Raw genomic sequence first — 27,712 nt, forward strand, 5'->3', positions numbered from 1 at the left:
GAGCAGGCCCGACTTGCTTTATGTGGGTTGTGGATGCAATTTCCCCATCTTGCTCAGAGTGGGGTGAACAAGCATTCATGTCAGAGTCTATTGGCTGAGCAGCAGCAGTCGGTAATGATTGTGCAACTGTGAAGATACCCGTCCATTAAAGCATTCCGTGACGCTTTCTACAATGCGCGCCATAATTTTAGCCATAGGCTTTTCAATAGGTTGTGCGATTACCTCTGACAGGCTTCCATCAATGATGGCCTGGTGTCGTGCTGTCACACTCGCATAACCATGGGCTCTTCCCTTTACCGCTGCAATGGCCTCTCGGCATGAGCAACGCCTTTTGTCCATAACTTCCAGTATTTGGACTTACTTGAGTTCTAGCAGGGCAGTTTGAGCAATCAGCCTTGTGGGCTCCACCGCAGAGGCAGCACAAGTCCGATTAGGCCAAGCAGTCACTAGCGGAATGGCTCCCGCTGCAGGCACAACAACAAAGGCTAGATATACAACCACCCATGCTATAACCATAGCGCCAACAATTGTGACATTGTAGTGTCGCAAGGCAAACGGGTCCACACTGAAGATTAAAGGCCAGACTTTTATCTTAGTAGGCAAGACGTATCTGCAAACATGGCAAGTACCGACTCAGTATGGACATCTGTATTGTCCACCATTTTGTTGCTCCAGTAAACAGCAATTACCCCAGCTGCGAAGAGCTTTTCTAGAATCTCTGCCAAACTTAAATTGGAGTCCACACCACAAACTATTCCTTTAGTGCAGGCAAGATGCGGGAGATGAAGGCACTCACTTGCATCGATCCAAATGACGAGCTCTTAAGTAGGTCATACACAAACGCCTGGTCTGGCGAACAGCAAACAATCCCACCTCTGCCAAACTGTTGCACACCAGTGATGTGCAAGTAGTGATGCGTGGCCATTTGAAGTTCCGCCTGCACTGCCTTCGGGTTGTTGAGCCGGATGGCTCCTCTATGCAACGGCGCCACAGGAATGCTGCACGCCCCACTATGGAAGAAAACTTCAAGAGGCATTTGTGGTAGGGAGGCTGACCAAGGCAGAGATCGCCCTGGGCCGTCCGCTGGAGAATTTTTCAACATTTGTAGCACTATCTCCATATCAGACAATATAAACACTGCTTGGCACCTACAAAACTAGATTAAATCTGCCCGACACTTAGCCCGAACCCCCGACAGCTCACTGTTGCGACCCGAACCAGGGAAGGCAGCTCGTGGTCCGAGACGCTTCTCAACAGATATCTGCCTCATTAGAACGAGAGCACTATGCTAGCTTTCAAACCAGAAACGATTACACAGACACGGGCACTATCCTCTTCCTTTGTTTGCAACTGTTTCTGCTATGCACTCCAACTGTTGACCCCTTCATCTTCCCACGATCCTCCGACCCATTAAGACTCTACGCTTAGGGCTCACTCAAGTACCTTCGCCGGGCGTTGCAAAAAAAAAAAAAAAAAAAAAAAGAATGCCCTTTTGTTGCTCCAGTGCTCGTCAGGAACTCACTGGCACAGACAGTGTCATTGCCGAGATTGGCCACATGACGCCCACGCAGCACCAGAGCTAAAGAATGGATTGCAAAAAGAACGCTCACGTAATACAGCTTCAGAAATCGCCCATCAAACTTCACGAGACTGGCGACAACCAAACGTAGCTAGACTGCTGACCAGAAAATGGGCCCTGCCCAGGGTCAAAATTGCAAGACAAGTGTGGAGGCAACACTGGCATTACAATAAAAAAAGTGAGCAGCACAATTCTGAATAGATTCCAAGGCTGCGAATCGCGCACCAGTGTTTCATGCTTAATACAGCCATGTCATTTGAGGGCAGCATCAGACTGAAGGCACACTAGAGAATAACATATGAGGCCACAGGTAACCTCAAGTACAGAAATTTATTATTATGAACAAGAAAATTTTGCTCCAACAACGATGCCTGTACAATCCAATGTTTTCCAAGCTTAGAGGTTCCTCTCAGCACTTCCCACAGCAGCTGCAGGGGCATTTTGACTCTTGGCATCATCACTGATGCAGACCCATTTGCTGTCCACTGTCTCCTTCCACAGCGTCACCTGGACAAGATTACAACACTCCACAGTAAGTCTTATTTGCAGGAACAGGAACTGAAAGAAACTGGAAAAACATGAGAAGACTACCAATCAAGTTTACGCAATGCTCCGCAACATAATAAATGTGCCCGTGGTATTGTAGAAAAAGTATTACTAATTAAAATACAGGCATAGCAAACTTTCACAAGTTTCCACTCAGCTACCTTTAGCTTTTCCATAGAACTTTTAACTAAAAAAATCTGCATATCCCATGCACTTGGAATCAGTTTCAGCAAATCTATCGTGGGTGTTTGTGAAGAACGCTGTTCCTGTTCAGTTATCATTTGTAAGTACAGAACACACTACCCAGCTAGACACCCTTCTGAATTCATTTGGCAGTAGTATTTCCCCTATTCTAACATGCCCCCCGAATCAAACGCATGCCCACTTTCTAGGTGTGTGAAGCAGAAAAGTAATGTAGAAATGATGCTAAAGCTCCTAAACAAAGTAGAAAGCTAACATGTACCCAACATTTTAGTGAGAATTGGCAAGGCTGTAATATGTGTTGCACATTGGCAGCTGGTTTTATAAAGTTGTCTTTTTGTTGGTGCCAATTTCCCTCAACAGCAATGCAAGACCAACTAGCCCAACAATTGCATATCCTTCTAAAGTCAGCTCCACCTCAATAGATCCGTGTCAAGCGGCAAAGCATACACAAGCTGCATAGGCAGTTGATTTCGTTTCTGACTGCACCATGCAGGCAATTTATGGGCCAATTTTTTCCATGAAAAAAAAAAAAAGGCGCGTTAGAATTGGGTAAATACCATAATCAGGCATTGTGAGCTATGATTATTGGTTAAAAAAACATTTTAGGGGAGGCCAAAAATAGGCATTTTCGACGAGAAATTGCTAAGCTCCGCCGAGACAGATGCTGCCACAAAGGAGTCACTATTGGGCTCACCATAAGGCACGTACGTACAGACAGGGTAAGTTCAAATTATCCGGCAAATTGGATTGGAATAACGAAGCTTTGGGCCCATAGAAATTCAAGGGCCCTGGCTGGTACCCTCGGTTGGGGTCGGATTAAAGATGAATTAACTGGAGTTGAATTAACCGAAGTCTACTGCATTGCTAGCTTTGTTTACAAATATAGGTCGACAGCTAGTTTTGGGTAACATTTCTGGGAAAAAATGGGGGGGGGCCTACCTATATTCGAATAAATACGGTAATTATGACAACGATGACAGTGCCTGCTGTGGATCAGAACACAGGAAAAAGAGAAAGCTCTAGCTCAGGTCCAACTCCGCTTTCCCTATTCAAGTCTACGTAAAATGCAGAAACGGTTTTAGGAGAACGAAATTTGTTGCACTCCAAAGAACTTCTAGTGACTGTAAGAAGCACAACATTTGTTTAAGGTATTCAATTTTTACAATGATTGCCAAGAATCTTTTAAGCTTAAAAAAATTTGAAGTTTATGATGTGCAAGTTCCTGCCATACACTCTAACTGTTGATCGCTTCATCTTCCCTTGATCCTCCTCCCATTAAGAGGAAGCTTTAGATCAGACTCAACTCTAATGCTGCCTATTGAAATTTGTGTAAAGCTCAGAAATGCTTTTACGAAACAACCTCTGGACCGATTTGAATAACATTTGTTGCATTTAAGAGAAAGTAAATTCTAGTGCTTGTGGCAAGCAGAATTTTGCTTAGGCCATTATTTTCTTAAATGCGCAAGGTTTCTATACCTAGCCAACTAGGAAACCCGTTCGTCCATCACCTAAGACAATTGCTTTCAAGATGGGGCCCGCATCCGCCAGCGAATGTACCTTCATGCTGCCTGTTGCTTCAACGTGAACTAAGCGGCAAGACCACAGCGCACACACAGCTATCAGCACTCGGCAGCACACACTGTCCCCATCGCACGTAGCTTTCCAGATAGGGGCCGCACGGCTGATGACAGTTGATAATGCTTCGACGCGAGAGGAGGCAGTGTTATCGACCACGTCTACATACGAGGCCTGCCAAATGCGACATTGTTCAATCACATCGCTTACACCCGCTCCCCTCTCTACAAATTGTCCAAATACCTGCACCAGCTCCTGTCTCCACTCATCGGAAAGAGCTCCACGCATGTGAGCAACTCCTGCGACTTCATTGAAAAAGTTTGTGACGTGTGTTTAGATGACGACGAGATGTTGGTTTCTTTCGACATGGTGTCACTGTTTACCTCAATTCCAACTGGCATGGCTGTGGAAGCATGCACTTCTGCTCTGGAATCTAACAGGACTTTGCCAGACAGGTCACCCATCTATGTTCCCGACCTTGGAAACACGTACAGTAAACCTCGTTAAACCGTACCCACTTAAACAGTAGTTTCGTTTTAAAAGTAGTAAAGTCAAATCCCCAACTCAGCGGCCATTGAACATAATGTGTTTTGTATCCGCATAAACCATACCAGCTTATTGCGTACGCATCGGTTAAAACGTAGCGTTTCAACTTTTCGTCGCGCAAGCACGGCAGTGCGCCGTCTCCATCGGGCGGCCTGGCAGAACAACAAGCCTCAGAGATCGGAACAACGGCCTCCAAGCGCCCTGTGCGTTTGTGCGTGAAGCCACATCAACATCAACATCATTTTGACGCCGTGCCAGAGGGCGTAATGGCGTCGTGCAAGCGAGGACTCGCATCATTCCGAAGCTCGAATAAAAAAAGACGCCGGGTGCTCAGCATAGAAGAAAAAATAGACATCGTCCGTGCTATCGAATGTTACACGAAGAAGTCGGCGCTGGCACGCAACATGGATCTGCTGTTGACTAGCATGTGGCATTTGGAATGCAAAGAAGTTGCTCGGCAGCGCTGCTGCGACCGCGAAGAGATGTCGGCTACGAGGTTCGACTTTTCGCCATCGTTGCCTCTGTTGTTGCCGAAGTGTCGACTAGCGACAGTGATGAGGACGACACGGAAAGCAACAGCACGGGCGATTCAGGCCCGACAGTGGCATAAGCTGTGCGCTACGTCAGCCTCATGAATGCAATCGTTGCGACGAGAACCGGGGCGCGATAACGTAACTCTATTCCAAACGAAAAGTATTCCAAACTCACCCGGCACCCGTCAATGAAAAAGGCGCCCCGGATCTTCTGCAGCACTACCGCGTGCATGCATGGAGAAAAAGTAACACCAACGAGGAATCTGCCATGCAAGTGTTTGCCGAGAAGAGGGGGCCGCAGCTGGCACGCAGCTTCACTAAGTTTGAGGCCGCTGTCGTGCTAGGCCGCCGCGGCATAAACGAAAATAACACTGTCGCGTGAAGTGAATAAATACTGCATGTTTTTTCCCCTTTCATCGCACTCTCTCTGAGTTCCGTTTTCGACAGGTAAGTGGGCGATATCCTGCTAATCCGGTTTAACAGTACGACCGTTTAGTACGTACTTTTTTCGAGCTCCGGCCAACTACGGTTTAACGAGGTTTCACTGTACTTCTGCTTCGACAAGGTCTTCTACAGGCAAGCCCACAGTACAGCAATAGGTGCCTCAGTCTCTGTTACTGCTGCCAATCTTACGATGGAGTGGTTGGAAAGTCGTGCTCTCACGTCCTTCAGTCCTAGGCCAAGTTTTTCTGCTCTATGTGAACGCTTGTTTGTGTGATTCGGCACAGCGCTTTGACTTCGTTTACTGCACACCTGGACAGTCAGGAAAAGGCCATCCAATGTACAGTTGAGACGGAGGTCGACAGCAGACTCCCATTTTTGGACATGCTTGTCACCAGACGCGATGGATCGCTCTCGTTTAGTGCATACCGTAAGGACACTCACACTGGCCGCTACCTGAACTTTCAATCCATTCATCCTGCCTCCCTGTTCGACCGTGCGAACAGCATTTGCACTCCAGCAGAAAGTCGTTCCACCGACTTGGACAGCGTGCGAGGCAATGTCGGCAAGCAGTTATTCCACGTCTTTTTTTACTGCTGTGGAACGCCGCCTGTCCAATTCAGTCTGACCGGCTAATCCACGACCAAGAAAGCGTGCTGCCATACCCTACATTCCTGGTATAAGCGAAACCTTGTCTCTCGTTCTGTGTAGTTATGATGTTGAGGTGGCACACGTGTCTGCGTGTAAGCTGAGGACAGACTTCCGAGAGAATTGTGTGTCTCTCAGACAGAATTCCGAGAGACAGCGGTAAGGACAGACTTCCGAGAGAATTGTTTCCTGGTGTAGGTGTCGGTGCAGGTGTTTCCTTGCCGTCGCAGTGATGTTCCGTATAAAGTCCAAGGGTGATAACATCGTCGCAGCACGTAGTATGCTGCATGTGAGTGAAAGCACGCGAGGAAAGCTGACAATTGCTGCTCAATCTGTCACGCGCGAACGAGGAAAGCGGAGAGCAAACGCGCCGTTTTCCGTCACACGAAAGGCCATGGGGGGATGGGAGAGAGGCAGATAGGGGGCGGCAGCATTGTGCTCCAGCAGCAACTGCTCATTTCGCGACCAGGCGCAAGGGGAACTGACGATCGCGGCTCAATCTCATGCACCATATGTGGAAGTAATGGTGGAAGCCAGTAGGGAGGCAGCACGGGAGAGAGGGGCTGCTTTGAGTCCGCCAACAAGTGTCTACTTTGTACGGTCGCACGCGCCATGTCTCGAAAGCGATCTACTGACTGCTCATACCTTTGTGCGCGCTGTGTTCTCGCTGCTCTTGGGTTGAAGCGATAGACCACACGAAGGTCACTTCCCTCGCTGCTGCTGCTGTGCTTGCTCACACCAACCTTTTGACAGCGAGTGTCCGCACTTAAGCGTAATGTGTTCATGCTTGCCCGTGCGCACTGGCACCATAATTCAGTTAGTAAGCGTATGTTTATACGGTCGATAAAGCTACTATCCTTACGTCATATAGCTGCGCACTAATTAGTTATAGCAATCCCTTATAGCTTCACCTTGCGGGCGAAACCGACTTTTTTGTAAACAACAATGGCGGCACCCATGCAAGTGTGATGTGGTGGTATTTTACGAAATTTTAGTGCAAAGCAATCACATTTGAGCACATTTTGAAGCCTGCTAGCCTTGCGCGAGTAGGCAATATGTGGGGTTATGTTCCGGCAAATTTCGTTGGTGCGGGATTGTAGTACAGCGACATTTCATTGTCGAGAGGTACGAAATGCATTGAATCCTACGGGCGTTCGCCGGGGATACAACAATATTTCCTTGTCGCAAGAATTTCGTAGTCACGGAGTTCGTTATTGCAGTTTCGACTGTATACCAATTTATATCTTAAGTAAATTTGTCACAATGGTTACAATGGTTCTGCAAAAGTTCTACTTGCAACTTAGTGGTATATTTGAGAGCCATGTATAATATAGGTAATGTATAATTTTGCCCTATTTACATGTACTATTAGATGCAGTTTACACAACTGTGATATTGTTTCTTTCACTGCTGAGTCACAGAGTTGCAAATTTCATAGTTTCATTTCTTGAAATTTTGCAATTTGCACAACTAAAACAGTGCCATCCTCAATCGAAATTTCGCTTCGAACAGTAAATACATCTCAAATTTTTCTTTTAAATGCAGCAAACCTCATCAAATTTAGTGCAGCGGTTACCAAGAAAACGATTTCTCCATTCCCCTGTATTTTGATCGAAGCTCCCGAGCTAATATACTTTCCCCTTAAAAACCAGGATAATGCAACAACAACAAATTTATGAGCAGAATTCTACTAACAATGGTCGCACTTTTCCAGAAAAATTTTCGGAATATCGGAGGTCTGTTCATAATGCGGAGTAAAATTTTGAGAGAGAATTTTTCAACGGCCACCTCTAAAAGTAGGAGACACAGTATGATACAGCATCCAACGCGCTGGAATGTCAGTCAGATCCAATGAGCAAAACGAGAATAAGGTAAAAGCAGGAGCCACCGTTTCGACGAACGAACTTGTCTTTTTTGCTCATCGTCTTGAATTTCCATCTCGCGCCTTGCCCATGTTTGCAGCCAAATCTGAGGAGTTTCGTTGCACCATAGCGCCGGATCGGGTGACCGAAGTGTGACAAAAGTAGGTGGCCCGCAGTAAGATACCACATCCAATAAGGCGTCCAACACGCTGGAACGTCAGCCGGATCCCAGACGTTTTGCCGTGCTGCAACGCCAGATCGGACAGCCTGGCGCACGGCAAAACGCCACCGTGTCAGACGCCAAATCGTACTACGTGCCACCTACTTTTGTCGCATGCCGGGGGTTGGATGCGGCGCTATGGCACACTCCTCAGATCCGGCTGCCATTCCGGCGTGTCGGATGCTGTGTCAAGACACCAAATTGTACCATGTGACTCCTACTTTACGGCCGCAAGTTTGGGGTGCACTCATTATGCAAGGAAAAGAAAAGCACTTTCTGATTATATAAGTGGGGGGTGCGTTCATTATGCGAGTAAATACGGTACTACACAGACGCTCATGAAAAAGATTACTGTGGTGCAGTGGTTACCTTCTCGATCTACAAACCAGCCAGTTTGGACAACAAAACAGTTTGTCAACATAGCTCGTGGAGAACATCATGCCGGTGACAAAACCCACACAAATTATGTGCAGGACTAACCTTGTTGTCCCCTCCAGAGACTGCCAGGATGTTTCCCGTCACAGACCAGGACACATGCCAGATGACATCATCAAAGGTTGCAAGAATCTTTAAAAAAAAAATGACGCGTATGCGACTTATTATGGCTCGTTGATCAACGGAAGAAAAAAAAAAAAAGCCATCAACTTGTGCAATAAATATGAGCCCAGGTAAGCACACTTGCATGCCTTTACTTTATATATGGACTTGTTAAAGATTCCACAAGCCAGCCTAAAGCTCCTCCATGTTCTTGTGCACGGATTTAGCTTTTAGCTTGCCCGAGCATGTCACTGCTGTTGACACAAACAACTACAATATTTTTCTCATGTGAAAAAGTGGTTGAAAGAATAAAGTAATGTCTTATTTTTATTATTTGTGACAAGCAACAACTGCTGTTGAACCTGTAGTATGAATGGGAGCTGTGATAAGGGAACTAGGACTAAACACAGATAAAAGCTACCACGTAACAAACATTTACCTTATCATACACTGAACACAAAGTACATAGTCAATAATGAAGTACTCCAAAAAGTCCCCGAAATCAAATATCTAGGTGCACTTCTTTCTTAAGATCTTTCATTTAATCAGCATATTAATAACACTGAAAAAAGCTGCCAGCATGCTTAGCCTCGTAATTCGGAATCTTAATGGCGTGGCTCAAATACTGAAATTGGTGGCACATTGATCACTAATAAGACCGCACTTAGAATATGCGTCCAGCTTGTGGGACCCCCATCAAAAAATGCCTCATTGATAAAATTGAAGGTACACAGAACTGTGCAGTGAGGCTTATATTAAAACAATAGTTCTGGGGAGCTAGTGTCGCACAAATGAAGGCAAGAATTGGAATAAAACCTCTTGGCAGAAGGAAATCGGCTTAAACTAATGCATGCAATGAATAAGAACAGCGATGTGCGCGAGCTGGGATGAGCGAATAGTGATGAGCGCTCGTGTTTGTCCTTCTCTTGCTATTCCTTCATCCTTTTTACCTTTTCTTCTGCACTTCAGAGCTTTGCGCTGCAGAAATTGCACCATAATGCGTGCAATTTCTAATAACACACACGGGCAAATTTACATATATCGAGCCTCCCCGCTACCTCTCAAACAGGAGGGATCACAGCTGTAAAATTAGAGAAATTAAATGTACAATTTACATGAAAGTCTCTTTATTCGCAAAAACGTTATCTGAATGGACCACATTACGAGCGGAGGTGGTCACAGCTGACAGCGTTCACTTCGCTGAACTGATCAATAATTTCTAACTGATAGAGTTATCCTTGCACTGTGCTGTTCTTATGGCTTGTATAGCACATTCTGAAATTGCAAATGCCTCGTTTTTATAGTCATCATCTCTTCAAGTGTGTGGGCTTATTTGTATGGTTTTTAATTATTCGTATCCACTCTCCTGCTGTAATGCTTCGGCACTGCAGGATGTGTTGTAAATAAAAGTCGGCCATTGCACTGCCACACTCCCCTTCCCAACTTTCTCTCTCTTTTTTTAATGCTTTCCGGTGATATGCGTTTCTTGCGTTGCTCCCGAGAGATTTGTGTCATTGAGATTCTACTGCATTTGAAGTGGCTAACTTTGATAAAGCTGTTGAATTGCATGCATCTTTAAACATTTCTGCATGTCATTTTACAGCACAAGTTACTGTTGAGTTATATTGAATGCTTTTGTGCTTTTTCTTCTTTTTTTTTTACGTGTGCATGTTGTGTGCATTATAGGTACTGTGCATGAACTGTTCCATTGCTGCTTGGGCTGCTAAAGCTTGCAGTATTGCGAAATAATTAGAAAATCTGGGGCCATATTCTGTAGCGGTTCGCTTTGGAACCGATTCGGTCTGGCTGTTGCCATTGGTCGGCGCTTCGTTGTCGTCATCCCTGGTGGGCGAGACGACAAATTTTGTTGACGTCACACAGGTTGTCAATCATCTGGAAAGGAACCGGTTCCCTGCGATGAGAGGAACCACGGAGAAGTGGTTCGCTCGAGGGTCAGCGTGGTGGCGAGCATGATGTCGAGGGTTGCTAGGGCAACCGTGGCTGCCAGCTAGTCTCGCGCCAGCTGACGAGCCGGCAATGGCGGCTCCTTTGGTTGTGCTGCTGGCGAGCGCCGAAAGACAACGACGCAACGCATTCGGCATGGCCGAAGAAGAGTTTCGAAGGCATTTTAGGCTCTCCAAAGACATAGTGCGACGTCTTTGCGATGCGCTGGAAGAACATCTCGGACCTCAAAATATTTCGTGGTGTCGACACTAAGATGAAAGTGCTGTGTGCGCTGCGGTTTTTTGCCACCGGGAGCTTTCAACAGTGCATCGGGAATGAACAAGCGATTGCACTGTTGCAGCCTTCGGTCAGCCGGATCATTACAGCCGTCGCCAAGGCCATTACGGCTGTGGGCAAAGAAAAAGGATGGGTTAGATTCCCATCCACGGCGCAACAGAAAGCCGCCGTCAGCTGCTGGCCCAACACACACGACGCCTTTGCTAGATAGGGGTGCTCCTCGACAAATGAAACGAGTATTTCGCGCTGCCTCGCTGAAACAGGACCCAGCCGCCTGTCCTTGTGCGACGACATCGTTTCGGTTTCGGCGCGTGAACAGGTCCAAAACGTAAACAAAGCGAGGCAAGTTGTTTGCATAACGTATGGCACACCACCTAGCGACTAATTAAGAAACAACACAAATAAAATTACAACTCCCAGTAGCCGTCTGCGCCGCAAGCTCACATTTATTACTGAAAATTATATTTGCAAGTGTTCTATACAAACCAATGTTTTTTATCAAACCAGCAACATCCTTGAATTGCTATACCATCCCCCAAGTACAAACAAAAATGATGACGTGGTCTTGCGGCAGACCGCCGCTCGTTGATTGGTTCCCCTCACGCCACCCCGTTCCACTCTTTCTCCGAGTGACGTAATCCAGACGTAACAGCCAGACCGAACCGGTTCCAAAGCGAACTGCTACACAATACGGCCCCTGCTCCAATGCAGTGTTCCACTTTCCAAGTAGCCATTCATATGGTTGTGAAAACAGTGACGCAGTCAGAGAACAGGGCTGGGATGATGTAACCGATTCTATGCTATTGCCTCTTTTTGCGCTTCATCAGAGCAGTGCTCTGCTTGCATTACGAATGGAATCGGGTGACCATGAATGATGAGAGTGGCAAAGAATCGAAGAAGTTGCCACGTTATTAGACTGCTAGCACACTGTGATGTGAAGAAAGGTTGTGCAGCATGTGGCACACAACCTAACAGGACGCCGACTATGCAGCTGTGCGAGCAAGGGGCACACAGTCGGCGAACCTCACCATGCCAACTTGGCTTGGCCGGCTTGTGACCTCCAAGATTGCACCGTCAGCCGATGCAAGATCAGAGGCCAGGCCGAGCTGTGCCAGTTTACGTAGTGTGCCACAGTGAAAGTGGAGAGAGAGAGTAGTGGATGCACTGGTGTGTTGCACTCAGTTGCACACAAGCAGCAGCGCAACCACAGCCATCACACTTCCCTCACTGCGCCAGCTTGCATGGCACACTGCAGTGAGAGACAAGTGCAAAGGCAATGGTGAGCCACAGATGGCTACATGCAGCGGTGAGAAAGAAGCATTGCTCGGTCACATATTTTGGGAATTTTTAACTGTTGCATTGAACAAGTGCCAAACGCCGCAGAAAGTGATACAGTGCAGGAAACAGTTAGGCATCGGTTTCAGAGACACTTCTAGCTTTGTATATCCATTGACAGGTCACTTTTACCTTGTTAAAGCGAGGTACTAAATACATTCGTCTTTATGGGGATTTCAAGGAACACTACATTTACTTTGTTATATATACTATTTCATTATAATGAGATTCAAGTGTATTGGCTACAAACATTATTTAACAAAAAATCATTTTTGGGATTAGCAAAGGCAGCAGAGGGCTGTATCAGTTGCTTTCCTAGGAAAATGCTATTGTCTGACCATGAGCCTTCTTTGCATATCGAAAACTATTAGTTGGCACACTTGTTTAAACTGCTACAGCGGCTACGCAAGGTGCGACAAGTGCAAGGAGGCACACCTGGAAGTTCCACGTGGCCAAGTCAGTGCTTGTCCAGAGGATGACGCGTCGGTCCTGGGAGCAGGAGGCAATTGTGCTCTGGGACTCAAGACCAGGTGACGGGGCCCAAGCAACGTCGCGAACCCAGTCGGAGTGAGCCTCCAGCTTGTGCTCTTCCACCCATTTGGACTCGGCCTCCCTGCAAAGGGGCAATTTTTTTTTATTATTTTCTTTTAGTGCACCTCCAGGCACACACTAGTAAAGCGAATCATTCTTACAACTGCAAGAAAACAAATTCACGTCTAATGTGTTTTGTTGACGCTCAAGTTTTGCTAAGATGGCATGTTTTGGTCAGCACCCTTGCCTCGGCTGTTACTTCACAAGCTGGATTGCATTGTGCGTAAACAAATAAAAACCACTGTGATTTTAACCAAAGGGAATGCTATGTCTCCATGCTGCATCTATTATTCCCAATAACTGATAACATGGCATGAGCCTAGTCCATGCTGTGGCTCACTTTATGCTCACATGTTTGTAGTACAATCAAACAGTGCTGAAAGACTGGATGTAGTAAAGGGACACAGCACATCACATCTTTTAGAGCTGTTCAACCCACTTTTTAAACATGCTCCAACCACCCCAGTTCAGCACATTTATGCCCATATGGTTTTTCATATTTTCTGTATGAACCAAGGACATAAAAATGCCAAGTGTTACAAGTACAATATGAACCAAAAGAATGAGCAAGACTTGGGAACCAACAATGAAGCAGTAAGCGCAAACGTTGGACTGAAGCACCGGACCTGCGTGGCTTGACCTTTGGCGAGCCCTTCTGCGCATGGAGTACTACCACAGCGTCACCTGGTCGTTTACACTGCGCTATAAAGCCGAGGACGGACGCTATCCTCTTCAGTGGGTCTTGCAGCGGCACGATGAGCACATGGTTGAAACTTGTCTGCACTGTCTTTCAGATTGCCGCTTGCACCAAATCCAGATGTCTCCAGGAATGTGCTACGTCTGCGCATGATCCCTTTGGCCCATCCTTCGAAACGTTACTCAGGACCGTCATATCGGAGGATGTGATACAACCATCGCATCATCGTTGGACTGAAGCACCGGACCTGCGTGGCTTGACCTTTGGCGAGCCCTTCTGCGCATGGAGTACTACCACAGCGTCACCTGGTCGTTTACACTGCGCTATAAAGCCGAGGACGGACGCTATCCTCTTCAGTGGGTCTTGCAGCGGCACGATGAGCACATGGTTGAAACTTGTCTGCACTGTCTTTCAGGTATGCCCGAAGTACAATTTTCCTTGTTATAGAAGCGATGATCGATGTGTAGTGCTGCTGCCTGGCCCACTGATGAGAGCGTTTTCTATTTTTTCTGTCCGTAGAATGTTGTTGATGTTATCTGGTGACGTCGAGACCAATCCTGGTCCCGATAAGTTACAGGAAGCGCTATTGCAATTGCTCGCAGGGCAGGAAAAAATTCGTTCCGAAATATCTTCTTGGACAGCCAAGTTTGCTTCCATTGAAGAAAGGCTAAATAGGCTTGAGACGTCAGTACTGCCAGTCGCGGAAGTGATTCCGCGAGTTCAGGAACTTGAAAAAACTGTCACTCATCTTAAAAATGTGGTATTGAAGCTGGAAAGTCGGTCTGATGATCTTGAAAACAGGTCCCGCAGAAATAACCTTGTTGTCTATGGATTACCCGAACCCCATTCTGAGCCCTCCGGGCAACTACTTGACGCGTTCACAAACTTGATATCTGATAAACTTGGTGTTCAGTGTACAGACATTGAACGTTGGCACAGGCTTGGGGTGCGTAGAGGTGATAAGCCACGTCCTGCTATTTTCAAATTTTTAGACTACAGGTCAAAGATTGCAATATTAAAGAATGCCCGAAAGCTAAAAGGTACAGATATATATATAAATGAGGACTTCTCTGAACGGGTTCGAAAGATACGCAAAGCTCTTTGGAGACTTTCTGTAAATCAAAGGAAAAATGCATCTACCGTTCGTCTGCACTATGATTCCTTGCTGATAGACAATGTACGCTATGTACTGAATGAATCAGGTGATTCAATGATTAAAACCAAAAAGCAAACCTCTGCAGTACATGAAACTTGACTGCATTCCGATGCTAATTTCTCGCTTGTAAACGTTAATGCCCGCAGTCTTCTTAACAAAATTCAAGACTTTCACCACCTCGTAGCATTTTATCATCCTTCTGTGATTTGCGTGACTGAAACGTGGCTTGGTGAACACATCTTAGATTCTGAAATTTTACCACCAGGTTACAGCGTCCTCAGGAAAGATAGAAGTGACCGGCGCGGTGGCGGTGTGGCACTCTTCGTAAACCAAGACATTGAGTTTACAGCATTGCCTGACGTACCTAACTGCGAATCAGTATGGTGCAGAATAAGGCTTTGTGGATTCACTTTGGCTGTAGGAGCTGTTTATCGACCCCCTGACACGGATCTCAGTGTCTTTTCCGATCTTACCGATTATATAACCAAACATAAACTTAACTGTTGTAAAATGTTACTTGCTGGTGATTTCAACACCCCTGGCATAGATTGGCCAACGCTATCTGCTGGTGGCCGTTACAAAGCCATTTGTGATTACTTGATTAACATGTCTATTTCTTTCGATCTAACGCAAATTGTGAATTCCGCAACCCGAGAAAGCTCAATTTTAGATCTTGTCTTCATAAATGAGCAACTTAGACAAAATGGTTACGATAGTACTATCGTTGAAGGCCTCTCGGACCACAAGGGGGTCATTGTTTATTTGAATTTAGCAACTATGCCTAAGCGCCCCTCACATCAGACAGTATTGAACTTTGAACGTGCTGACGACAACTCCATAACTGAGTTGCTCGCATGCTCTTTTGATGAGTTTTCGAGTTGCGTAAACCATTCCTCTGTTAACGTGTTAGTGAACCGTTTTTACTCAATTGTCAATCAATGTATAACTGATTACATTCCAACCAAGTGTATAAAGCGCAATCCCAAGCACCCTTGGTACACACGTGAAATTATACACCTAATTCGTCGCATCAGGCGTCTGCGCAAACAACCCTATGCAAACAATCCAATGAAAGCTTCATTATTGACCACACTTAAAAACAACTTAAAATCTGCTATGTCAAATGCGAAAAGTTTCTATTTTAATAGCACCTTGTCATACTTCATTAAAAACAAGCCATCAAAGTTCTGGCGAACCATCAGTCCACCAAGTCAGACCTCTCCTTCATTCATAATTGCTAATCAACCATGCTCAGATAATCTTAACATTACTGAAGCTTTTAATAATTACTTTAAATCAGTGTTCACCTGTGATGATGGACGCACCCCCACGTTCTGCACTACTCTTTCGTCATCACCTTTTCCTAGTATGGCAATCACTTCAGCTGGTGTACATAATCTTATACTCAAGATCGATACTATGAAAAGTACTGGGCCAGATAATATACCAGATATGTTTTTACGGCGATATTCTGAATGGAGCTCTCGGTACTTATCCCTAATTTTTTCGAAATCTGTAGAATCATCCACTGTTCCAATACTCTGGAAATGTGCTAAGGTTGTTCCAATTCACAAAGACGGTAATAAGCAGGAAATATCTAACTACAGACCTATTTCTTTAATATCAACATCTTGTAAATTATTGGAACACATTATTCATAAATATATCATTGAGTACTTATCTGAACATAATGTTCTTTCGCATGCTCAACATGGCTTCCGTTCCGGATTCTCCACGGTAACACAACTTCTAGAATTCTCCCATGATATTGCATCCACACTTAACCTTAGAGGACAACTTGATGCCATTTTTATTGATTACAGTAAAGCTTTTGACACAGTGTGCCATCAAAAGCTTCTCATTAAACTCAAGGCAATAATTCATGATTATAAATTACTAGGTTGGATACAGGACTACCTAAGTACAAGAACCCAGTTTGTTGCATTTAACAATGTTCACTCATCTCGTGTCAATGTAACATCCGGTGTACCACAGGGGTCTGTCTTGGGTCCTTTGCTGTTTGTAGTCTATGTAAATGATGTCGTTGAAGTAACCGCGGGCACTTCTGTCAAAATAAGACTATATGCTGATGACTGCGTCCTTTATTCTACTATAAGTAGTAATCATGATCAGTTAGAGCTGAATGAAGTCTTCACCCGTTTTTGCGAATGGAGCAGAACATGGCAAATGTCACTTAATTTTAAGAAAACCGTTTCAATGACTTTTTCGAATAAAAAACAACCATTACAATTTACATATTTTAATGAAGCGCACAAGCTTGCAAGCGTCCACACGTTTAAATACCTTGGTGTTACTTTCTCCCCTGATCTAAAATGGCATGCTCACATTAACTGTATAACCAACAAGGCGTTGAGAAAACTGGGTTTTCTTAAAAGAAACTTACGAGATGCAACTAAAGAATGTAAATTAACAGCATACAGATCACTAATAAGGCCTCTACTTGAATACGCGTCGGTAGTGTGGTCGCCACATCTTTCCAAAGACATAGACATGCTTGAGTCTATTCAGAAAAAGGCCATACGGTTTATATATAATCGTTATGACCGCCATTTCTCACCGACATCACACGCGAGCAAGCTACTACTAAAGCCACTGGCCCATAGACGTACTTGTGACCGTGTTATTCTGTTACATAAAATTGCTCATGGGAAAACTTATGTCAATGCACCTATTGTTTTCACTAACCCTTCTTCTCGGCCCACCAGAAGAAGTCATCATCTTAACATTGTTCCTTTAAATGCAATGATTGATTGTTTTAAGTTTTCCTTTTTTCCGCATACAATTGTGATTTGGAATGGCCTTGAGGGGTCCTTGCGCGAGTTACCAAGTGATGTATTTGCCAACCTATTACCTAATCATGTTCATTAATCAACTAGCTATTCCTGATATTGTTCTTTCTATTGTTTGTTTTCTTTTTGCCACTCAAATGTATTCTTCAATTGATTGACATACGTATGCACTCACTCCTGCAATATCTTGCTATGCAAGATGGCAGTATATGTAAATAAATAAATAAAATAAAATAAACTTTTTCTTCCAATATCCATGCACCATAAAAATCATCATGTGGAGCATCTTTAGTGATAACGCCTGTTCTGCAGACATTCTAACACCTATTGAAACAGCATTTACTAGCTATTCTTCAGCTGCACTGTCCGCCCAAGTACACTTCAGAAAACACGTGAATAGTGTTGCTGTCTAAGTCATTCTTTGTCTGGCACATGCGCTGACTTGGGTGAGGAATTTTCACAACTATTTATTTGTGCGCTCCTAATAGTTGCTATAAACACCATTGTACATCCTCTTGTGTTCTACTTGGCGACACAATGAATCAGTACCAACTAGCTTGTTCAGCACTTCACTGAAGGCACCACCCTGTTAAACGCTCAACACGACATGACTGACAATATACTAAACAAGGCGTTATTTACTTTACAATTACAGAGGAATCACCAGACAGTGCACAAAGGATCATCCTATCATGCTGACCTATCATGCTGACAGCACCTTAGAGTGACGCATTTATTGATCTCCACCGGTGAATGAAGACATTCTTGCCTGACCCAAAACACTGCCCCAGAAGGCTGGAACTTCTAGCACGCTTCTTTGCACAGTTCCCAGGCAAGCTTTACAATGTCAGAATTGCAAGCCACACTAAAGCTGCCAGAAAGGTTTTCTTTCTTGTAAACTTACAGCAGCTTCGATTTGCATTAAAGCTCCAGCACCTCGCAGAAATTTCGCCTTACTCAACAGATTACTCTTGCTCTAGTGCTGTACATATTGCAATGTGGTTGGCCGACTCGTAGTGAATACTTTCCATCATATGTATTTCGCATTCCTGCCTTGTTTACTGCTAATTTTTTTGCGCAACAGTGTCATGTTCACGAACATACATAATGGAATGTGCCATTATACTGAAGCTTGTGACGCAATGGGCATTAGTGTCTCCTCAGCTTGACTCGTTTTGGGATATTTTGCCGCATGTTATGTGGTTCACATTCTGAATAAATCGGCAGTGCAGCAGCGTCATGCTCGTGAACACATGTGCTTATTTTTGTTTAGATTAGTGACGTGAAGCACGGCTTTGCTTCACTTAATCAAGTCTCCCCACTGCGGTCTTCATTACGCAATCTTACGCCATGCAAGCGCAGTCCGTCCAAGCAACACACGCTGTCATTATGAAGCATGCCAGATTGGAGAGGAGGTGACGGCGGGACTCGTCCCAGAAGGCGAGACATTTGTGAAAGCGCAACCAATGCAAGAACTAGAGCTGCACGGGTGGTCTTGCGTAGCTGCGCAAGACCACCCGTGCGAGACGCAGTGAGACGCACTTTCGCTCATGAATGACTACGTAACATGAACATGTCAAGGTTACACATTGGAAATGAACAGACGGTGGTCGCAAACTCGGAGTTAATGCTAGGTTTGAGATCAGCGTGTATTCACGCGACACACGGACGTTGCCTTGCGAAAGCGTCATCGTTTCCGATTTGAAATGTTGCCGATGCTCTCTGCCATAGGTTGCAGCAGAGTGAAGTTAGCTTTTATAAACTGTAAACACGGGAAATCTAGTAGTTTTTCTGTTTTGTAATGCGGCAGCGGCAAACTTCCGCGGCATAGACGGCCTCACTGCAAATAGCTAGCGCGATCAGAGCTGCTTCAAGTCTCGCTGAAAGGCTTAAATTTGCGAGTAGTTGGCGAGCTTCTTAGGCTTGCACAGTGTCACAAGCCCAAGCGAACGACCTATTCTTAATTAATCTCATGCTCCTCTGCCTGAGGTAAGGAACTGCACTGCAACGACTCATACATTCATAATTGCTGCGTCGACACGACTGCCTCCATTGTAGCCTTGTTATCTTGCAAAGGTAAGCAAAAGTAACTTTTTCAAGCGCACATGCAATAACCGCATTGTATGTAAGGTGAAATATGAGTGGCAGTAGAATGTCAGCTGTTTGATGAAAGATAAACAATTGCTTCAAACCGGTACAGAAGTTTCAGCCAAGTGCGGTATGCGCGGAAACGGAATGCCCCCACGCTAACAGCAGCGACCCTAGCGGCAGCTCTATCCCTGTATAAAACTGCGGGCGAAGTTTCATGACCAGAAAAGCATTGAAGGACTCTGTTGGAACTGCCGATTGGCTGTTTTGCAGCGAAGTTGACTTTAACCCTTTCGCTGTCATGGACGTACCGGTACGTCATCGCGCTTCACCCCCACGGTGTCACTGACGTACCGGTACGTTCTCTATCGTGCGTTCAAAATTTCGCGCCTCAACGCAAAGCAGGCGCTCCTGGATTGGCCACGCCATCTGTTGACTCTTTCTACAAGTTCGTATATTCGCTCCGACCTGTGTCAGTCCATGTATTGAAGAGTACGGTGCGACTGCCACTCCCCACTTTCTCTTTGCTGAGTGGCGCGGTGGCTCCGCGTTCGCTGGATCATGCGTCGCGCGCGTGTGGTAATGGGTTCAAGGGTTGTTCTGTAATCTCCGCTGGTTTGAAGGTTTTTATTTTTCTTCTGTTGGTGTGCCTGCTACGGCGCGTCAAGTTCAGGCGCACGTGCCGTTGCCTCTCCAAAAAGGGTGACTCGATTGCTGCTTTCACTCTCTCGCCGCACCCTCGCTTCCGACTTGCAGCAGTAAACGTAAAGCCCTTCGAACTTTCTTTAGCCTTTTTCCATCTCCCTCTGTCTTCTTGATCACGCAACGTCCCATTTCTCTCCGTTGCGCGGGCGACTGAAAGCGCATCCTCCCTGCGCGTGGTTACTTTCGGATGGCTCGGCGCGCGGGACCTTCGTCTGCTCATGGGAGCGGTGGCTGAATTCCGATTCAGAATACGAGCCGAGCTCGGATTCGGACTCTGACAAAGTCGCATGAGAGGAAGAGGGTTCCGCATCGTCAGATTCGGATGTTGAACAGATTTTATAGTCAGGCTGATGATGATGTTTACTAACAACAGCTGCAGAACACTGAAATGTGCATATTACATTGACTATGTTATTTGTATACCAATCATAATCAAAAATAAATTGCTATGTTCATTCCCTGTTATGCTCGTTCCCTGAAACCAAGCCGACACTGGGGGTGCGTCACGGCCAGAAACGTCCGACAGCGAAAGGGTTAAGGGGCCCGGACAGGGCTTGACAGGCTGAACTGCAAGTATACATTTATCAAATTTCAGATTTACTAGTGGATGTGTCCCTTCTCCTTTTATCGCTTATGAAAAGTCACAATTCCTCGATAAAATCTGTTACAGATTACTCACGTTCCAATGATGCCTGCGTAGTAGAATATATGGAAAGCTGTCTGACTGAATTCCATGACACAGACGTTTGCGTCCTATGGGACCAGTGCACATGCCGAACAAGTGAAAGAAAGTTACAGAAACCATGGATGACACAGGATATTACACATCAGAAGCATAAAATAAAACGATTAGAAAAGCAGGGAGTGCAACGGGGACTAATCAAGTTATTACAAGAGAATCTTGCACATTCAGTGTATGATTCCAAAAACCACTATTTCAGCACTTCTTTGCCAAACTTTATGAAGAATGCACCAGAAAAGTTCTGGAATTACACAACCGGAAAAAAGCCCATTGTGTCTCGGATATCAGTAAATCGTTCTACAATCACTGACCAGAGAGAGTTATTGCGCATCACTTTAAATGCCCATTTTCAAAGCATCTGCTCAAATTCCAATCCATACACCCCTACAGCCACACAGTTTCATGACGCATGGTGCCAGGAATGGGGTATGGTTCTAAACAAAGACAAAAAACAAACTTCCTTCACATATCACGCAAAAAAGTTCTTTCATCACCCTTGGATGAAGTCTCCACCATCTGAGCTAATGAAAAATAACAGTGTCCAACCCCTTGAAACAACAAGAAAAAATATTTCTTTCCTTGCTAATAAATAACAAATTGGCACTTGATCCTCCATTGTTTCTAATTACACGCTCCATGCATCACCATCAACGCGGTTCACTAGCCCCTTACTCTGCTGGCACTGACACATTCAAATTTTCTTTTTTCCCACATACCATTAGAAAGTGGAATTCGTCAACAGAATAACTGACAACGCACTGTGATGCTGCGTGTGTTTTTTCGTTGCTTTTACTTGCTACTGTTGAACCTATGTTATCCATTTCTGCATTTTATCTGCTTGGATCTGTAACATGATCTGCAGTATGAAACAAATAAATACATGTGATACATTGCATAAAAATACATAGATGCAGAAGGAGGCCTCAAAGTCACGAGACAGAGCGAGACCTCCTGTTAGAACATGCATAGTTGAACAACATTGTGGTGAACCATGGTAAACGCAAGAAAATAAATTATACAAAATGTTGATGAGAGTTGGAAATAAACATACCTGAAACAAATTTAGCTTTCTTCAGCGCCATAGGGAAGAAACCAATACATCATCTTCATAGCAATGTGAGAGTAGATTGTCGCCCGTGTTTGTCATTTCTCTTTCTCGTCTACGTCTTTCGCACACTTTTTCGTTAAGATGGAACCCCACTAACTTACCCAACTCTGTTTTGTCTCTGCACCACTAAATTTATGTCACCACCGCATTCAAACCGAAGATGCGACAACATTACGGAATGACAATGTATCTGATGGGAAGATAATACACAGAAGTCAATGGGCTTCAGGTTGGGACCATAAAAACATGAATTGGCAGCAGAGAAATCGCAACTGCAAGGAACATAATGGGATTCCACTGAATGTGCAAAGTTCAGTGATTCCCTTAGCGGCATACATCGATTGCACAAACACATATATGCATAGCAGTACAGAGCAAGCTGGGGGTGCCAGGATACAAACTTCACAGGTGCTAAATCCACGGAGGCATAGGTCAATACTGCGCTGTTCAAAAGCGAGGACTTCCTCTGGTGCTGGCTCAGACAGTGTGCCACACTGCACATAAGGTTGCATAGCAATGCAACGTTGCAGTGAACACCCACGTGTTTTTCAGGCAGTGCGGGAGTGAAAACATATTGACACCTGTACTTATATTTATCGGGCGACCACGTTTCGCCGCCTAACAAATGTTATCGCACAGCGCAGGACGCGCCTGCATGTATCCGAAGTTTCTGGAAAGTTATCGATGCTTCTATACGCTCTCTGTTATCGCCGAACTTTATGTTATCTGATTTCATCGCCTGACGCGAATGGTGTAGAACTTTGTGGAAGGCACCCGGGTACGAACGATTAGTCTGGAACATTCGATGACTGCTCTATAAAAGCCGACGCTCTTGACCCGCTGATCAGATTTCGGCGATCGCCGACCGTGTTCGCCGCTATCGTTGTGCTATAAGTGTAGCCTCTTTTGTGGGCACAGGTTCACCCAATAAAGGTTAGTTTTGTGTTCCACAGTATTGCTACTGTGTTCTTTGACGTCACGACCACGTGACAATATGTACAAGGCATGGAAATCCCTGCATGATGATGACGATGCTTGTGGCCACATCCATTTGAATCGGAACATCAAGGGCAATGCCGGATTGGGCCATAAAATAAATAAAAAAAGAAATAGGAAATGTAATGCGCCTCTGCCGGCACATCTGCCGCAGTGCTTGCTCACACCACCACTGCTTGAGCCGCCTCTTTGCAGCGCGCACTGCACCTCTGCGGAGAGGCTCCCCAGTGATGCGGAAGCCTAGCTTCATCGCGAATGCATCGCTGCAATCGTCCCCTGCGAAGCCCTGGGTACGGGGTGCAATGGGATGCAACGGGTGCATGACACAAGGACAGCATGGCCGAAAAACCACGGTGCACCGGGAAACAGTTTTCACCAACAATTAAGCCAACAAGCGAACCTCGACAAGATTTAACTGAGATCACAACTGTACATGAGACTGATAAAACATCTGTGTGCCGCATCAGTACCACATAGAGATAGGGCTGGGCAGCTATGGCTGGCGAGGTGTGTGCTTGAAAAAAAGGGTGCGGTCCGGTCCATGCACAAATATTTTTCATATATATTTTGACTATAATTTAGAGGTGCTGCCCTTCCACAATACACAGTAACTTGCCCATGGGAGCAATTTACTCTCATGGGCAAGCGATAATAAGTTCTGGCAAAGAGTCAAGGAACTGAACGATTTAAAAAATTTCAAGGTCCCATACTCGTTATCTCCACTGAAGACTTTCTAATCGCCAAAAGGCAACTTATACAACTGTGGCCAAGTAAACCTAGCAGTATGGCTCTCAGCACAACCATAGTGAGCACTCTTCACAATAATGTCTTGGCTATCCTAGATGACGGGCTGTTCTGGCTGTTCCAATTTGCACAAAATCTTTGTCTTTTTGGCATTCAGTTCTGTTCTGACTCGATACCCTTGAAAGAAATGTGCACTGCTAAAGCATTACAAGTGCAACTTCAACTATGACATAAGTGTCAGTTTCCGACTGCAAATAAGGCTTTGCTAAAACTGGGATTCAAGTGAACACTTACGAGAACTTCCAAATTTTCACCAGGTTATCACAGCCACCAGTGACAAACCGCTTCAGGGCCTTTGAGTCCTCCAGGGAAATTTCAGCCGACGGTTTGGCCTGGGCAGGGGCCCAGCTGACGGCATTGCAGCCAATCTGCAGAAGGGGACCCCACGTGCTATTTGGCAGGGTCGACACTGAACAACACCGCAGTGCGCTGACCACATCCAGCTCAACAAAAGTTGCCACTCCCATAGGGAGGAAATGCTAATCTACTTCAGCATGAAGGCACGATGTATCTAAGCTCACATAAATGCAGACTGAAGGCTTGACAGACACTGATGGCGGTGCAACATAAATAGCCGATAGGCTTTAGTGTTGTAGCGACATTCTTCGTGTTAGTGAGCAAACACTGAAAAAGCTACCATGTGGTTGCACGGGCAGAAAAGCTTGCTGATCAAACGCCTGTCAAGTGCACATAATGCCTGACATAGCAACACATAGCTTACCTCTGCAACATTGATGTACACGAGGAGCGACGAGGGCATTAATTCTCAAAGTGGTCATATTAGTGCAAACCATAACAAACAGCCAGAGGAACTGTAGCTGTTGTAAGGCACTTATGGTACAAGGATGGTATACGGGTCAGAAAAACGAAAACACTGCCAACAATTAAGGGTAAAGTGCTTGTCAACAAAAATATGCGAGCCTGAGTACAGGGCGGTCCTTTATGAAAGGGAACACACGAGCGTGTGGCCTGTGCTCTGCGGAGGCTGCTTAGAGCGCCAGCAACAGACAGCAAGGGGAAGTGCATCCGCTTGTAGCGTCATCTATTGGCGGTCAGAATAAGCAGACATGGCTGATAGGCAAGTGGTTATCAGTGGCCCTTTATGTGGCCCTTTATATATAAGTGGCCCTTTATGTTTTGCTAATTAAGCTTACTATGCATCCCATCTGCACTGTGCATAATTGCCAACAAGCCCATCAGCCTGCTCTGCTGTATGAGCTCCTTACTTATTGCTACCGCTTTATTTTGTAAAAGCATACCTGTGATACTAAGCCTTACATAGCGACTTATACCAACTCCAGAAGGCTTTACCAAGTTCACATAAAGCTTCATAGGGAATCTACTGTAAGCAAATAAATTGCTAATTTGTTTGATTAAAAATATAGATTGTAACTAACTAGTGAACTTACCGAGAACAGAAGAGGCATGAAAATATTCCAATTACTGATAAGAACATATCGTGGAACTCTACAGCATCATCTGACAGTGTGATGCGACAATATGTCATCAGTGAGGGCAATTTCAGCACTTTATTTTCATACATATTTCTCAAGCTTTCATTGAGCTGTGCTGCTAAAACAGCACAAATCCAGGATAGCCATTCAAATTTTTAAATTGTGCTACACTGCCGTAAAAAACTGCGAAAAGTGCCGACAATGCAGAACTCAATCTCACTGACCTTCAAATGTGCTACCCGCCTTTGGCACAGGCAATGCCCCACACCCTAGAAGTTTGCACTTGTAAATTTTGTGCATGCAGTTGTAGCAGAGCAAGATATTTTCTGCCACTACAACCAGTTACGCACATTGGGAACGTCTGCATGCAGTTTATCCACTTTTAAGAGCTGCATAAAGCCGACCAGAGTTCTGCAGACATGGTTACTGTCATTTAAGTGCTGTCATCTACTTTCGCACTATATTTTACTGTAATCCTGTATGATGTGCTAGTATGGACAGTACAGAAGCACACATATTTGATATGTACCTAATAAACATACATTTCAACCAAGTCAATATTAAAAATGACAAGCAAATAGTAGGCAAGTTCATTTTTGCTAGAATTTTATAATGTTAGTACAAGCCCACAAGAGAACTCAATAAAGGCAAAAGCAAAATAGAATTTATGGTACATTCGACTGGTTCCAACCGCGCTCCACTTGGTTTGCAGCGATGTGGAGCCCTCTCAAGACTGGAGCCAGAGAAAGGCTGCCCCACCAAATGTGCTAGGTGCTCCCAGAGCAATTGGAGTAGCCTTGTGCAACCAAGTTTGTGGGACCTCGGTCACACTCCCAGGCTTAAGGTAGCAGCTCCGCCGAGTGCCGAGCTCAAGTGTGGCAGTTTGAGTGAACCAGGCAATATGTTCCAAAGCTGAATGTGCCGCGAGTGCACGAAATCGACGAGTTGAATTTCCATTAGTGACAGCTGAGCATATTAACAGACCAAAATTGTTTCCAAATCTGTAGCTACCGTGTTAATTCAAGAGAATACTCACCAAATCAACTTTGCTTTTAATTTACTGACGTGCCCTGTTAACCTCGGGCACCTATGTCGCATAAATGAGCAAAATGCAAGCAATGCCCACCACACAGTAGCATCAAGCCCTTTATGTACTGCAGCAGGGCAACAGCACTCGAATAGAGTTTGCGACGAAAAACTCATCATGTTCGTCTCAACTTCGTTGACCTAACTTTGAAGGTAACAAGGAACCTCACCAGCTTACCGTGTGAGCATTGTTGATTTTTTGGCTTTCCCAGGAGCCGTCTCCCGACGTGCTCACGATGGATACGGCACCGTCCGAGCTGCCACAAGCTAGCATCAAGCCAAACTCGTGGGGAGCCCAGCAGATAGAGTTCACTGCAGTGAGTGAAAAAGCATCAGACGGAGTGAACTGGGCACGGGCCGAACTTACCCGAAGAGTCGTGGTTCTTGAACTCCTCCAACTTGGACCAGACGCCGTCCGTCTCCTTCCACAGGATCACCTTCCGGTCGTACGAGCAGGAAGCGAGCACCGTTCCGAACATCGGGTGCGCCCAGGCTATTTGCCACACGGGCCCCTCGTGGCCCTTCAGGTCAGCAACCAGCTTCTGAGTCCCGTTGCGGATGTCGAAGACCTTGACAGAGCGGTCGGACGAACAGGTCGCCAGTCGGATGCCGTAGTAGTCCATCTGGGCGTCGTGCTGAACACAAAAGTCGCGCTCTAGCCAAACACTCACGCAATAGGCGCAAAATCACAGGAGAAACTGGCCTTACAATCATGTCCTCGTGCGCGGTGTCGATGGTCTGCAGTAAAGACACCTGAAAGTAAAATGAATTCCGTTATTACGCTTGGACGGTGAGAACTGGTGACGTCTGTCCAAATAGCAGTTGCCCTAAGTTTTGTTAAAACCTCGACTTATTAGCCCTAGTATGGAACGCTAGCTCGCACATCCTAGTGCTATTCTTCAATCCTGAACGCTCAGAATGACTGGAATGACGGTGTCAGCAGGGTTACCATGTTTTCTAGCTTGCAGGCACCGGTTCTCCAACTCCAAAGACTGTTCTTCTCCAAGCACACGACGCGTTGCAGGCGCGCTCCGAAGCACCGCCACCGGCGAGTCGAGGAACTGCGAAGAGTACAAAAGAGCCGTGACGAGCGACAGTCGAACAGTGACGGCTTTACGTACCTTGGTGCCTTGTGCCGGACGCCTGCCCGTGCCCGAACTTGGGATGCAGGCAGCGCGACACGACCGCTGTTCCTCAGCGATGGAACA

General features: G+C 45.6%; 1 protein-coding gene across 1 annotated transcript; it reads right to left on the minus strand.

Annotated features, from left to right (window-relative positions):
• Positions 1–1,890: 1,890 nt before the first annotated feature.
• On the minus strand, positions 1,891–27,712 carry Sec13 (secretory 13). Its single transcript, XM_055077574.2, has 9 exons — positions 27,626–27,712; positions 27,454–27,565; positions 27,213–27,257; positions 26,872–27,139; positions 26,683–26,816; positions 24,199–24,332; positions 12,703–12,880; positions 8,635–8,721; positions 1,891–2,086 (listed from the first exon to the last, which is right to left on the minus strand). Exons 2-9 carry the CDS (start codon positions 27,454–27,456, stop codon positions 1,976–1,978), a joined length of 960 nt encoding a protein of 319 aa, XP_054933549.1. The 5' UTR covers positions 27,457–27,565; positions 27,626–27,712; the 3' UTR covers positions 1,891–1,975.

Source organism: Dermacentor andersoni, chromosome 2 (assembly GCF_023375885.2).
Source record: "Dermacentor andersoni chromosome 2, qqDerAnde1_hic_scaffold, whole genome shotgun sequence".
NCBI classification, from domain to species: Eukaryota; Metazoa; Arthropoda; class Arachnida; order Ixodida; family Ixodidae; genus Dermacentor; species Dermacentor andersoni.

What these genes read in the sequence shown, in the direction of transcription:
- Sec13 (XM_055077574.2), bottom strand. An exon ending in CAAGAACCACGACTCTTCGG is followed by an intron (nt 26,817 to 26,871) that starts GTAAGTTCGGCC and finishes CACTCACTGCAG; the next exon opens with TGAACTCTATCTGCTGGGCT. An exon ending in AAATCAACAATGCTCACACG is followed by an intron (nt 24,333 to 26,682) that starts GTAAGCTGGTGA and finishes CCCCTTCTGCAG; the next exon opens with ATTGGCTGCAATGCCGTCAG.